The 15,116-nt window shown below is 41.2% G+C and overlaps 1 protein-coding gene and 1 long non-coding RNA gene across 2 annotated transcripts; both read left to right on the top strand.

Moving 5' to 3' along the window:
- The first annotated feature begins 1,374 nt into the window (after positions 1 to 1,374).
- On the top strand, positions 1,375 to 6,688 carry LOC127530976 (uncharacterized). The gene is made up of 6 exons (XR_007937765.1): positions 1,375 to 1,473; positions 1,508 to 3,513; positions 3,990 to 4,193; positions 4,228 to 4,567; positions 5,043 to 5,382; positions 5,485 to 6,688. It is a non-coding gene; the product is annotated as an uncharacterized LOC127530976 (long non-coding RNA).
- Positions 6,689 to 13,047: 6,359 nt separating this feature from the next.
- Positions 13,048 to 15,116, top strand: ier5l (immediate early response 5-like). Its single transcript, XM_022208458.2, has 2 exons — positions 13,048 to 14,179; positions 14,229 to 15,116. The coding sequence occupies exon 1, from the start codon at positions 13,172 to 13,174 to the stop codon at positions 14,012 to 14,014; it is 843 nt and encodes a 280-aa protein (XP_022064150.2). The 5' UTR covers positions 13,048 to 13,171; the 3' UTR covers positions 14,015 to 14,179; positions 14,229 to 15,116.

The raw sequence follows: 15,116 nt of genomic DNA, 5'->3' as shown, positions 1-15,116 counted from the left end.
CAAACATATCATCTCATCTGATGGACATAAAGCTCCATCCTGGTCTCCTCAGACCAAAGAACCTTCTTCCAGGTGTCTTCAGAGTCTCCACATGTCTTCTGGTGAACTCTAGTCCACATTTAATTGGAGCTTTTTCCATCAGAGTCTTTCTCTTTGTCTCCATGAAGCTTTGACTGGTGAAGAACAGACAACAGTTGTTGGATGAACAGTCTGAAGATGGAACTCCTTCAGAGGAGTCATAGAGTCTTGGTGGCCGTGCCTATAATTTAATGTGCCTGCTTTCAGTTTAGACTTGTTTTGTTTTGAAAGTGATTCAGAAATGTTACTACAGATGATATAAACTACCTAAAAGTTTGGTTAAACAGATTCTGTACATTTAGAAAATTACTCTAAAACAGATTTCAGTGGAGTTTCTTGTTTCTTTCTTTTCTATCTGCATGTATATATAAAAGTACTGTATGGCTGGAGGTATCTGGAATGTATGTTTACTCTATTATCTGGGTGAAGCGACCCTGTAAGTATTGATTTTTATAATTATATTTCCAGTAATTGGCGGCTGCTTTCAAGCAAACAATGAATATGTCTTCCAGCATTAACTGACCTACTGCATACTTACTGTACATTAAGTAGTAAATATTATATATATTGTTGTGGGCGTCGTATATCTCATCCACTGCTCAGTAGATCAAGTGTTGCTTCTCTAGCCTGGGGTCAGTCAGCGACACATATTGTTCTCCAGAGCTTCATTAAAATCCAATCAGCAGCATCTCATATATTTAGCTTGATGGACACAAAGCGCTGGGTGGAGAAATCAGGCGTGATCGTCCCTCCCAAGCCTCGACGTGGGAGAAAGTCTTCATCAATTAATCATCACACTCCTCGTTTTCACAGCAAAGTCTGTGGAATTTAAAATCTAATTTATCTGCTCAGAGCCAAACTAAGCTGGAGGAAGAGTTGGTAGGAAGAGCAGCAGCCGGGCTAACTGCAGAACAGGAAGATGTAGGGGCTTTGAACGGGGAGTGGAGACATGTGGGAGTGGTAAAGCAGGTATGGATGCAGGACCGATGCTCCGCTGCTGACCGAGCATGCAAAGGAAGCCGAGAAGAAAACGGCGTCTACTCTGCTGACACCTGCAACTGTGCTGCAGTGCTGCATGGGGAGGGAAACAAACATGAAGAAAAGCCAGGGCTGAAAAACCAGAGAGCTCGCAGAGGAGTGGTAAAAGGAGAGGCAGCGAGCATCGAGGCTGAAAAGATGAGGGCTGAACGTAAAACGGAGGGTGGGAGGACAGGGAGTGCAGATACAACGAGGACAGACTGAAAATAGAAAGACGCCGCAGTATAATGCAAGAATGTTTGGAGAGAATGGAGGCATGGGGATGGAACGAAAGCAGCAGGTTCTCTGGAAACAGACGAGGAAAAACCGAACATGTGGTTCAGGTTATAAGGACAGAAGTAGTACGTATAGACTGAGGTTATAAGGATAGAAGTAGTACGTATAGACTGAGGTTATGAGGATAGAAGTAGTACGTATAGACTGAGGTTATAAGGATAGAAGTAGTACGTATAGACTGAGGTTATAAGGACAGAAGTAGTACGTATAGACTGAGGTTATAAGGATAGAAGTAGTACGTATAGACTGAGGTTATAAGGACAGAAGTAGTACGTATAGACTGAGGTTATAAGGACAGAAGTAGTACGTATAGACTGAGGTTATAAGGACAGAAGTAGTACGTATAGACTGAGGTTATAAGGATAGAAGTAGTACGTATAGACTGAGGTTATAAGGACAGAAGTAGTACGTATAGACTGAGGTTATAAGGATAGAAGTAGTACGTATAGACTGAGGTTATAAGGATAGAAGTAGTACGTATAGACTGAGGTTATAAGGACAGAAGTAGTACGTATAGACTGAGGTTATAAGGACAGAAGTAGTACGTATAGACTGAGGTTATAAGGACAGAAGTAGTACGTATAGACTGAGGTTATAAGGACAGAAGTAGTACGAATAGACTGAGGTTATGAGTACAGAAGTAGTACGTATAGACTGAGGTTATAAGGACAGAAGTAGTACGTATAGACTGAGGTTATAAGGATAGAAGTAGTACGTATAGACTGAGGTTATAAGGATAGAAGTAGTACGTATAGACTGAGGTTATGAGGACAGAAGTAGTACGAATAGACTGAGGTTATGAGTACAGAAGTAGTACGTATAGACTGAGGTTATAAGGACAGAAGTAGTACGTATAGACTGAGGTTATAAGGATAGAAGTAGTACGTATAGACTGAGGTTATAAGGACAGAAGTAGTACGTATAGACTGAGGTTATAAGGATAGAAGTAGTACGTATAGACTGAGGTTATAAGGACAGAAATAGTACGTATAGACTGAGGTTATAAGGGCAGAAGTAGTACGTATAGACTGAGGTTATAAGGACAGAAGTAGTATGTATAGACTGAGGTTATAAGGACAGAAATAGTACGTATAGACTGAGGTTATAAGGGCAGAAGTAGTACGTATAGACTGAGGTTATAAGGACAGAAGTAGTACGTATAGACTGAGGTTATAAGGACAGAAGTAGTACGTATAGACTGAGGTTATAAGGACAGAAATAGTACGTATAGACTGAGGTTATAAGGATAGAAGTAGTACGTATAGACTGAGGTTATAAGGGTAGAAGTAGTACGTATAGACTGAGGTTATAAGGGTAGAAGTAGTACGTATAGACTGAGGTTATAAGGGTAGAAGTAGTACGTATAGACTGAGGTTATGAGGACAGAAGTAGTACGAATAGACTGAGGTTATGAGTACAGAAGTAGTACGTATAGACTGAGGTTATGAGGATAGAAGTAGTACGTATAGACTGAGGCTATGAGGATAGAAGTAGTACGTATAGACTGAGGTTATGAGGATAGAAGTAGTACGTATAGACTGAGGTTATAAGGATAGAAGTAGTACGTATAGACTGAGGCTATGAGTACAGAAGTAGTACGTATAGACTGAGGTTATGAGGATAGAAGTAGTACGTATAGACTGAGGTTATAAGGGTAGAAGTAGTACGTATAGACTGAGGTTATGAGGATAGAAGTAGTACGTATAGACTGAGGCTATGAGTACAGAAGTAGTACGTATAGACTGAGGTTATGAGGATAGAAGTAGTACGTATAGACTGAGGCTATGAGTACAGAAGTAGTACGTATAGACTGAGGCTATGAGGATAGAAGTAGTACGTATAGACTGAGGTTATGAGGACAGAAGTAGTACGAATAGACTGAGGTTATGAGTACAGAAGTAGTACGTATAGACTGAGGTTATGAGGATAGAAGTAGTACGTATAGACTGAGGTTATAAGGACAGAAATAGTACGTATAGACTGAGGTTATAAGGATAGAAGTAGTACGTATAGACTGAGGTTATAAGGACACAAGTAGTACGTATAGACTGAGGTTATAAGGGCAGAAGTAGTACGTATAGACTGAGGTTATAAGGACAGAAGTAGTACGTATAGACTGAGGTTATAAGGACAGAAGTAGTACGAATAGACTGAGGTTATGAGTACAGAAGTAGTACGTATAGACTGAGGTTATAAGGACAGAAGTAGTACGTATAGACTGAGGTTATAAGGATAGAAGTAGTACGTATAGACTGAGGTTATGAGGACAGAAGTAGTACGAATAGACTGAGGTTATGAGTACAGAAGTAGTACGTATAGACTGAGGTTATAAGGACAGAAGTAGTACGTATAGACTGAGGTTATAAGGATAGAAGTAGTACGTATAGACTGAGGTTATAAGGATAGAAGTGGTACGTATAGACTGAGGTTATAAGGATAGAAGTAGTACGTATAGACTGAGGTTATAAGGACAGAAATAGTACGTATAGACTGAGGTTATAAGGGCAGAAGTAGTACGTATAGACTGAGGTTATAAGGACAGAAGTAGTACGTATAGACTGAGGCTATAAGGACAGAAGTAGTACGTATAGACTGAGGTTATAAGGACAGAAGTAGTACGTATAGACTGAGGTTATAAGGGTAGAAGTAGTACGTATAGACTGAGGTTATAAGGGTAGAAGTAGTACGTATAGACTGAGGTTATGAGGACAGAAGTAGTACGAATAGACTGAGGTTATGAGTACAGAAGTAGTACGTATAGACTGAGGTTATGAGTACAGAAGTAGTACGTATAGACTGAGGTTATGAGGATAGAAGTAGTACGTATAGACTGAGGCTATGAGGATAGAAGTAGTACGTATAGACTGAGGTTATGAGGATAGAAGTAGTACGTATAGACTGAGGTTATAAGGATAGAAGTAGTACGTATAGACTGAGGCTATGAGTACAGAAGTAGTACGTATAGACTGAGGTTATGAGGATAGAAGTAGTACGTATAGACTGAGGTTATAAGGGTAGAAGTAGTACGTATAGACTGAGGTTATGAGGACAGAAGTAGTACGAATAGACTGAGGTTATGAGTACAGAAGTAGTACGTATAGACTGAGGTTATGAGGATAGAAGTAGTACGTATAGACTGAGGTTATGAGTACAGAAGTAGTACGTATAGACTGAGGTTATGAGGATAGAAGTAGTACGTATAGACTGAGCTATGAGGATAGAAGTAGTACGTATAGACTGAGGTTATGAGGACAGAAGTAGTACGTATAGACTGAGGCTATGAGGATAGAAGTAGTACGTATAGACTGAGGTTATGAGGACAGAAGTAGTACGAATAGACTGAGGTTATGAGTACAGAAGTAGTACGTATAGACTGAGGTTATGAGGATAGAAGTAGTACGTATAGACTGAGGTTATGAGTACAGAAGTAGTACGTATAGACTGAGGTTATGAGGATAGAAGTAGTACGTATAGACTGAGGTTATGAGTACAGAAGTAGTACGTATAGACTGAGGTTATGAGGATAGAAGTAGTACGTATAGACTGAGGCTATGAGGATAGAAGTAGTACGTATAGACTGAGGTTATGAGGATAGAAGTAGTACGTATAGACTGAGGCTATGAGTACAGAAGTAGTACGTATAGACTGAGGTTATGAGGATAGAAGTAGTACGTATAGACTGAGGCTATGAGGATAGAAGTAGTACGTATAGACTGAGGTTATGAGGATAGAAGTAGTACGTATAGACTGAGGTTATAAGGATAGAAGTAGTACGTATAGACTGAGGCTATGAGTACAGAAGTAGTACGTATAGACTGAGGTTATGAGGATAGAAGTAGTACGTATAGACTGAGGCTATGAGGATAGAAGTAGTACGTATAGACTGAGGTTATGAGGATAGAAGTAGTACGTATAGACTGAGGCTATGAGTACAGAAGTAGTACGTATAGACTGAGGTTATGAGGATAGAAGTAGTACGTATAGACTGAGGTTATAAGGATAGAAGTAGTACGTATAGACTGAGGTTATGAGGACAGAAGTAGTACGTATAGACTGAGGCTATGAGTACAGAAGTAGTACGTATAGACTGAGGCTATGAGGATAGAAGTAGTACGTATAGACTGAGGTTATGAGGATAGAAGTAGTACGTATAGACTGAGGTTATAAGGATAGAAGTAGTACGTATAGACTGAGGTTATGAGGACAGAAGTAGTACGTATAGACTGAGGCTATGAGTACAGAAGTAGTACGTATAGACTGAGGTTATGAGGATAGAAGTAGTACGTATAGACTGAGGCTATGAGTACAGAAGTAGTACGTATAGACTGAGGTTATGAGGATAGAAGTAGTACGTATAGACTGAGGCTATGAGGATAGAAGTAGTACGTATAGACTGAGGTTATGAGGATAGAAGTAGTACGTATAGACTGAGGTTATAAGGATAGAAGTAGTACGTATAGACTGAGGTTATGAGGACAGAAGTAGTACGTATAGACTGAGGCTATGAGTACAGAAGTAGTACGTATAGACTGAGGCTATGAGGATAGAAGTAGTACGTATAGACTGAGGTTATGAGGATAGAAGTAGTACGTATAGACTGAGGTTATAAGGATAGAAGTAGTACGTATAGACTGAGGTTATGAGGACAGAAGTAGTACGTATAGACTGAGGCTATGAGTACAGAAGTAGTACGTATAGACTGAGGTTATGAGTACAGAAGTAGTACGTATAGACTGAGGCTATGAGTACAGAAGTAGTACGTATAGACTGAGGTTATGAGGATAGAAGTAGTACGTATAGACTGAGGTTATGAGTACAGAAGTAGTACGTATAGACTGAGGTTATGAGGATAGAAGTAGTACGTATAGACTGAGGCTATGAGTACAGAAGTAGTACGTATAGACTGAGGTTATGAGGATAGAAGTAGTACGTATAGACTGAGGCTATGAGGATAGAAGTAGTACGTATAGACTGAGGTTATGAGGATAGAAGTAGTATGTATAGACTTAGGTTATAAGGACAGAAGTAGTACGTATAGACTGAGGCTATAAGGACAGAAGTAGTACGTATAGACTGAGTTTATAAGGACAGAAGTAGTACGTATAGACTGAGTTTATAAGGATAGAAGTAGTACGTATAGACTGAGGTTATGAGGACAGAAGTAGTACGTATAGACTGAGGCTATAAGGACAGAAGTAGTACGTATAGACTGAGTTTATAAGGATAGAAGTAGTACGTATAGACTGAGGCTATAAGGACAGAAGTAGTACGTATAGACTGAGGCTATAAGGACAGAAGTAGTACGTATAGACTGAGTTTATAAGGACAGAAGTAGTACGTATAGACTGAGGTTATAAGGGTAGAAGTAGTACGTATAGACTGAGGTTATAAGGACAGAAGTAGTACGTATAGACTGAGGTTATAAGGACAGAAGTAGTACGTATAGACTGAGGTTATGAGGATAGAAGTAGTATGTATAGACTGAGGTTATAAGGACAGAAGTAGTACGTATAGACTGAGGCTATAAGGACAGAAGTAGTACGTATAGACTGAGGTTATAAGGACAGAAGTAGTACGTATAGACTGAGGTTATAAGGACAGAAGTAGTACGTATAGACTGAGGTTATGAGGATAGAAGTAGTACGTATAGACTGAGGTTATAAGGACAGAAGTAGTACGTATAGACTGAGGTTATGAGGATAGAAGTAGTATGTATAGACTGAGGCTATAAGGACAGAAGTAGTACGTATAGACTGAGGTTATAAGGACAGAAGTAGTACGTATAGACTGAGGTTCTAAGGGTAGAAGTAGTACGTATAGACTGAGGCTATAAGGACAGAAGTAGTACGTATAGACTGAGGTTATAAGGACAGAAGTAGTACGTATAGACTGAGGTTATGAGGATAGAAGTAGTATGTATAGACTGAGGTTATAAGGACAGAAGTAGTACGTATAGACTGAGGCTATAAGGACAGAAGTAGTACGTATAGACTGAGGTTATAAGGATAGAAGTAGTACGTATAGACTGAGGTTATAAGGACAGAAGTAGTACGTATAGACTGAGGTTATAAGGGTAGAAGTAGTACGTATAGACTGAGGTTCTAAGGGTAGAAGTAGTACGTATAGACTGAGGTTGTAAGGGTAGAAGTAGTACGTATAGATTGAGGCTATAAGGACAGAAGTAGTACGTATAGACTGAGGTTATAAGGGTAGAAGTAGTACGTATAGACTGAGGTTCTAAGGGTAGAAGTAGTACGTATAGACTGAGGTTGTAAGGGTAGAAGTAGTACGTATAGACTGAGGTTATAAGGACAGAAGTAGTACGTATAGACTGAGGTTATAAGGGTAGAAGTAGTACGTATAGACTGAGGTTCTAAGGGTAGAAGTAGTACGTATAGACTGAGGTTATAAGGGTAGAAGTAGTACGTATAGATTGAGGCTATAAGGGTAGAAGTGACAAATCTCTTTGTAGTCTTTATCAGTCCGACTAAATCAATGATTTTCCATTTAATTAAATATTAGACATTATTTTAAAACCATTTTGTAACATTATAAACCAGCTTTGACATGATTAGCCTAACATAGCTTAGCATAGCAACCACAGGCAGTACCAAACAGCTTGGATAGACATCTGTGGATTTTGCTGCACCTCCAATTTTACCACTGTTTTTATCTAATTTTCATCAAAATATATTCATTCTACTCACAATTTAAAACAATAACAGTGACAGGACTTGTAAGAAGTAGAATTTAGGCTACTTGTTGATGTTTTTTTTAAATACCAGCTTTATATTCGTGCAAATGAGTATTTTGTTTCACCATCATTGTTATAGATTAGAAGTATTATTGTAATACATTCAGTGCAGGTGGAGCTACCTAGGTTAGCATGTATTTATGTATGTTTGGAACAGTTTACTGAGTGGACTCCCTCAGGCTAGAAAATTAGTCCAGGAACAACAACAATGCGATGTAAGTCCTTCAGAGGAGTCATGGGTATTTCAGATCATGATGCTGCCACCACCGTGCTTCACTTATGGGTTTATATTTTAATGCTGTTATGCAGTTTCCTTTATGCAACCACTTACTTTACATTTTTAATGGATTGACATCACTTTGTTGTAATTATCTATGTGTTATAGTTCTTTCAGAGGACCCATAGGTGTCTTCAAATCATGATGCTGCCACCTCCATGCTTTACTTACGGGTTGAAATTTTAATGTTGCTATGTAGTTTCCTTTATGCAACCGCTTATTTTACATATTAGATTTTAACTAACCCAACATGACTTTATAGAAATCTGTTTGAAAGAGTCTTTTTTGGTAAATCCTCAACAACAACAAAAACAAATTAAACTTAAAACTTCCAATGGGGATTAAATATTTATGCAATCACTTATTTTACATTTTTAATTATATGACATCATTTTGTGGAAATCTGTTTGAAATTTGTAGGGGTTTTTTTTGTAAATTTTTGTCAGAAAAACTCATCAAATTCATTGTGATACAGTGTTGAAAAGCAACAAAAGTGGAAAACTTTCAAGCAGGGTGAGCTCTTCTTATATGCACCATATGTACTATATCCTATGGAGCGTCATGGTCCAGATTCTAATAAATGGGGACCTTCATAGCACCAGAACCAGCAGTGCTTTCTGTGCATTTTTTCTTGCATTTTCAATTTCTTTCTTCATCTGTTGTTGAATTTGACTTTAGATTCATCATTCCAGGGCTGAAAACAAAAGGCGCTGCCCTCATTACATGAATATGCAACACATTCTCTGTCTGGTTCGTTTGATTCCAGCTTCTGCAGCTCCGTCGAGCCTTTCTGGAGCAAACCCTGATCTTTCTATGTGAAGCAGAAGCAGAGCTGCTCCATCACAGCCTCCTGGGTGAGCTCCTCTTTGCAAACAGCTACCTCCTCTGGAAGAAAAGATGAGTGTGTGTCATGCATTCATCATTCACGGGGAACATTACGTCTTCCAGGCGTCCCTCGGCTCGGCTCGGCGTTATCCGGCAACACTTCCACGCTCTCGCGGCTTCTGCTCCATCCTGCGTGAAAATAAACATGTCGTTGCGCTCTGCAGGCCGAGTCCTACCTCAGAGGGGGAATTTGGAAAAGAGTAACAAAACACTAATCACACAGGGCAGAAAACTAGTGCTGCACTGGCCTCTACAGGTTCAACACAGGTTATTGCACTCATGGCAAACATCTGAACCCATCATTAATGTGTGGAGGCCACCGACAGGCTGGATTACTGCTGCTGGAGACTCTAAACCTGATCAGCGTTTCCACTCATCCGCATTCTATTTTTCATCTCGCTTCAGTTAGAATCAGACTGGTGGTAGTTGTGGATATTCAGGAAAATTAATTTCAGCTTGTGGTTCTGTGCCAAGAGTCTGTGAAGGTTTTGCTTTGGGTTCCTGCTCACTGCCATCTAGAGTCAGAAAACCTCCATCGAGTCCACTAGTGGGCTGAGATACCAACTCTCTTTCAGCTTCCATGACACAATACAGTAGTCCTCAGGTTTCCACCAGAAACAGTCGACTTCCTGTCTTCTCTTTGCTTAGTTTGAGTTTTGAGGTTTATAAATCTGTTTCTACACGAATCTGATCTGCAGTTTAAGTCCTCAGCGACCTATAAAGTCATAATTCTTCTCTTATGTTCGTCTTTTTTCTGTCTGCCATTCCTTTAACCTCATCCCGACTGGGTAAAGCCGATGTCTGACCTATCTGTGCCCGGATCTGCAGGAAGTTGTTGTTTTTTTAAACTTTGCACTGTAAGCGAGTCTAACTGAAATTTGTTTGGGGTTTGTTTTGGTGTAAAATGTGATGTAAAATGAATTGAAATGACATGTGGCAATTTGGCAATTTATCTGCTTACCGTTTAACCTCACCCCGACTGGGCGAAGCAGATGTCCAACTCTACCTGAGCCTGATTCTGTTGGACTTTTTTTTTTTGTACTTTCCACTGTTACCAAATGCTGCTTAAACAGAATGCAAAAGAAAAGTTGGATTTTGTTGGGTTTTCTGTATAAAATGTTACATAAAGCACCTTAAATGACTTACGTAGCAAACTAGTGTTTCATTTAATTCCATGTGCCTTCCCTTTAACCTCACCCCAACTGGGCGAGGCAGATATCCAACCCGACCTGAGCCTACTTCTGCTAAAGGTTTCTTTTTTGTCTTTTGTTTTTTTCTATCCTTTCGACTGCTATCAAGTGCTTCTTAAAGAGAATATAACTAAAATTTGGGATTTGTTGTGGGTTTTCTGTAAAAAAAAAAAACTGTCATATGTTGCAAATTTGTGCTATATCTATATCTATATATATATATATATATATATATATATATAAATATAGATAGATAGATAGATAGATAGATAGATATAGATATATATGTAAACAGAATTTAACTGATCTGAGATTCTTCTAAATATATCTGTGCATCAGTTGCTTCCATAAAAATACAGGAAAACCCTACACCCTGACCTGCTTTCTGCTTTCCCTTTGACCTCACCCCTAATGGGCGTGGCAGATATCTGACCTACCTTAGCCTGGTTCTGCCAGGGCTTTTTTTTGTACATCCCACTTAATTTAAAAAAATGGTATTTTTTGAGTTTCTCTCCATAAATTTTTATGTAAAGGGTAAATATTACAGATTTGGCGCTTTGGAGTTGAATTGAGTTTAAATGCGCCACGCAGAAGCAAAACTGGCTTTCTAATTTCAGTTTTTGAGGGTTTTGGAAGCTGCCCTCTAGTGGCCAGCAGGTATTACGGCATCAGTTTTTAGTCGCTGAATCAGTGCATTAATTGCATTCTTAAAAATAGAGGAAATCTGTGAACACCAACCTCGAAAGTCTTTATTGTTCCAATGTGTTTATCCGTTTTTATTTGCCTTCTCTTTAGCCTCACCCCAACTGGGTGAGGCAGATGTCCAATATTATCTGAGCCTGGTTCTGCCAGAGGTTTATTTATTTTGTTTATCCCACTGAATCCAGGAAGTTTTTGGATTTTGTTGATGTCTCCATATAAAACTTTATGTAAAGCACCTTTTCATGCATACATGTTCAACCTCACCCCGACTGGGCGAGGCAGAACCCTAACTGAACTGGTTCTGCAGAAACCTTTGGAATTGTTGAAGTTTTTCTGTTTAAAATTTATGCAAAGCACTTTGAAATGTCACATAGTGTGTCTTGGCACTTTATATAAATGAAATTTAATATAATTGGGCTTAGATTTTTCTAGAAATGTCCTGTGCAGAGTTTTTAAAAAATGTCTTTTTGACAGTTTTGGGAGCCTCCATCTAGTGGCCAGCAGGTATTTATGCATCTGTCTTCAGACTGCATCAGTTGCATCTATAAAAATACAGGAAAACTGTACATGCTGACCTTTAAAGTTTTTATTCTTCTTTTATGTTTGTCTTTGTTTGATCTGCATTCCTTTTAACCTCACCCAGACTGGGCGAGGCAGATGTCCGACCCTAAATTAGCCTAGTTTTGCAGAAAATTCTGGATTTGTTGAGGATTTTCTGTTTAATATTTATGTGAAGCACCTTGAAATGCCACATATTGAGCATTGCTGTTTGACACAAATGAAATTTCATAGAACTGGGCTCAGATTCTTCTGGAAACGTCCCATCAGAGTAAAAAAAACAGCTTTTTGAGAGTTTGGGGAGCCTCCATCTAGTGGCCAGCAGGTATTTCTGCATCAGTTTTCAGACTGCATTATGAAAATGCAGGAAAACTGAACAAGCTGAGCTCCAGTCGGCTCTATATTTATCTGCTGAGGCTGATTACTGCAGAGCCGGTGTTAAATTCCTTTATCTGCCCACTCAGTGACTAAACCTGACTGGATGCTTTCAGAGAATCACTCTGGTTTCTGAACGCTGCTGCCTTCAGATTCTGAGCTCCTCGTTAGGTTTCAGGTTTTGCTGGATCTGGAGGGGAACAGTGTCCCCACCTGGATGACCAACAGACCTCCAGACCTTTCTGCAGCGTGTGAAGAGTCATTCTCAACTTTAAAGCTGACAGCTCAGTTGATTAAAAGCAGAATATTGCACCTAAAGCTGAAGGTAGAAGATGTTTTTTGTTTTATTTCCTTCTGAGCTCAATGAATCATTCAGTTCAACCCCCAACATTCCTCCTCCTGACTGACAGAATCAGCACAGATCTGCTTGAAAACATTTGTTTTCTACTAAAAATACACAGTTTTAGCTGTTTTAATTCATTATGTGAAGATAAATCACAGTTTATTTGCTTTTAATGGGAGCATTTTGGAGTTTTCTACTGTTGGAATGTGATTTATTTACTTCTGTTTGTTTCTAAGCTTGTCTGCTTCAATGTTGGAGTCAGTTTTCAGTGAAAATGCAGATAAATTACATGTTCTTGCATCCTTTTCTTGCAGATTCTTCCGAGCTGGAACCCTCTGAGGCGCTGCTCGGAACTCTGCTGCTTTCTGGGAGCTCCAGGCAGCAGAATGAGGACATTCCTGTCCGACGGCCTGGCTGGAATTTGAATAGAACAGAGGAACCGCCGGACGCTGATTGGAGCAGACGGACATATTTCCAGGACGCCCGTCTGTCACTCAGCGGATCCCTGGCAGCTGATTGGCTGCTCAGACAGGGTGGGCGGGCTCTCCTGCTGCACTATAAAAGGTTCTGGTTTGAGGGCATCTGCAAATGATTGCTGACTGCAGCGGGAGGAGGGTGTGATCCAATGTTCCTCCACGGAGCTGAACTGAAGCTGAATCCTCCGACAGCCGCGCTCAGATAGCCCACAGAGGAGCATGATCGGCGGCATGGACGCGCAGAGCCTCATCTCCATCTCCCTGATGAAGATCCACAACTCCAGGACGCAGCGCGGCGGCATCAAGCTGCACAAGAACCTGCTGGTGTCCTACGTGCTGCGGAACGCGCGGCAGGTCTACATTAAGGAGAAATACGCGGAGATCTACCGGATGCAGCAGTACGAGGAGGTGATGACGGTCTGCAACGAGATCCAGGAGCTCAACCCGCTGGACTTGGACGCGGAGGAGGCGGACGAGGAGGAGCGGAGCCGCGGGGAGGAGAGCTCCGTCTGCGGCGCTGCGCTCCAGCGAGGCGCGGCGCAGCCAGCGGCGCTCTGCCGGACGGGGAGCGCTGTGTCCGGCTGCTGCCCGCTGGAGGATGTCGGTAAGGACCCGGAGCCTTCCTACTACCGGAGCTGCTGCATGGAGGCTCCACCGGCGGCTCCGTGCGACCCGTTCACCGGTAGCGGCGGCGCGCACTGCAACAAAACCACCGTGCTGGACCTGGACACGCATGTGGTGACCACGGTGGAGAACGGCTTCCTGCACCAGGACTGCTGCTGCGCTCCCACCGGACAGTCCGCCGCCAAGAAGCGGAAGGTGGAGTTCGGCTGCTGCGTCTCGGACCTGGACGACGTTCCGGATTTTACCCGCAAACGGGCCAAACGGGAGGACTGCTCGTTCTCGGACTACACGGACACTTCCAACATCTCCAACCTGATCTCCATCTTCGGTTCGGGGTTTTCGGGGCTGCTGAGCCGACAGGCGGACCTGGAGCAGATCTGTAGCAAGCAGGCTCTGGCCAGTCTGGGCGCCTGGACCCGGGCCATAGTGGCGTTCTGACCCGACACCTAGTCCCGGAGACCGGCTCGGCTCGAACGCAGCAAACAGGAAGTTGTGACCTGGAGGAAACCTGCCAGTAATCTGTGGAACTTTTGCTTTTTGTTGTTGCACTTTGAGCTAAATATTGGCAGCAGAACTTCTCCACGGAGCTGGTGGACCAAACATGTGAAAAATCACCTCCAGAACATCTGCTCCAGCAGCAGATGTTCTGGAGGTGATTCTTCACATGTTTGTTCTGGAGACATATTTGTTCTGGAGATGATGCCTCACATCTCCAGAACATCAGATGAAGCTCCACATCTTTGTTCCACCACCAGTCTGCTCTCTGATTGGCTGAAACAGTTCTCATTAAGGAACCTGTTAAAATTTAAAGTTGTTGATACCTCAAAGCACACCTGTGTCTTAGAAAAAGTGACATCACTGACGCTCGCTTCTGATTGGAGGAGCTGAAGGCGTTCCAGCCGAGGCCGGTCTCCCATCCTGGTGTCTAAAAAAATCCACTTTATTTTTGCAGGAAAAACAGAAAAAGATATTTATAAAATGAGGGTTTTAAAGGACAGAGTTGGTGCCATACGTTACGACGTGGTTTCTGGAGGGACATCTTGACGGTGGATCAAACTTCCGTTGCCTTAAATCCGAAGCTATCTGCGGCTAGCTGACGACCTGAACGTAGGAAGTGACTGAATGTTTGTGTTTCTTGCACACCATTGGGAAGTTGGTGGACTCGTTGGGGTTCTGGGATGTTCCACGTGGGTCGTTTAACATCCGTTTGTTTCTTAATCGTGGTCTTTTCACAGCGGTTCATGATTCCAGTTAGTGAGTTCCACTTTGTAAAAAACAAAACAACAACGAAAAGAAAGAATGATCCGAGTCCTTTTGTTTTAAAAAGGCGTCGTCAGCCATAAGTATCCTGAGAATCCATGCGTTAGCTTTATGAGCACTATGTGTACCAAAATAAAGAGAGTATTCAGCCATTCTCGACATATTTTGTTGTTATTCTTGTATTTTTGTGCTTAATAAATTGTATATCACCGGGTAAAACTGTTCAAGAAAAGATATTTGTTAAAAGTTTATAATCTTAATAAAAAATGAAAATCCTTAA

Source organism: Acanthochromis polyacanthus, chromosome 18 (genome assembly GCF_021347895.1).
Source record: "Acanthochromis polyacanthus isolate Apoly-LR-REF ecotype Palm Island chromosome 18, KAUST_Apoly_ChrSc, whole genome shotgun sequence".
NCBI lineage: Eukaryota > Metazoa > Chordata > Actinopteri > Pomacentridae > Acanthochromis > Acanthochromis polyacanthus.
Note: the sequence above shows the minus strand (reverse complement) of the source record. Positions and strands in the feature narration are given on the sequence as shown.

Coding starts and splice junctions, on each gene's coding strand:
- ier5l (XM_022208458.2), top strand. CDS start 13,172: ATGATCGGCGGCATGGACGCGCAGAGCCTCATCTCCATCTCCCTGATG.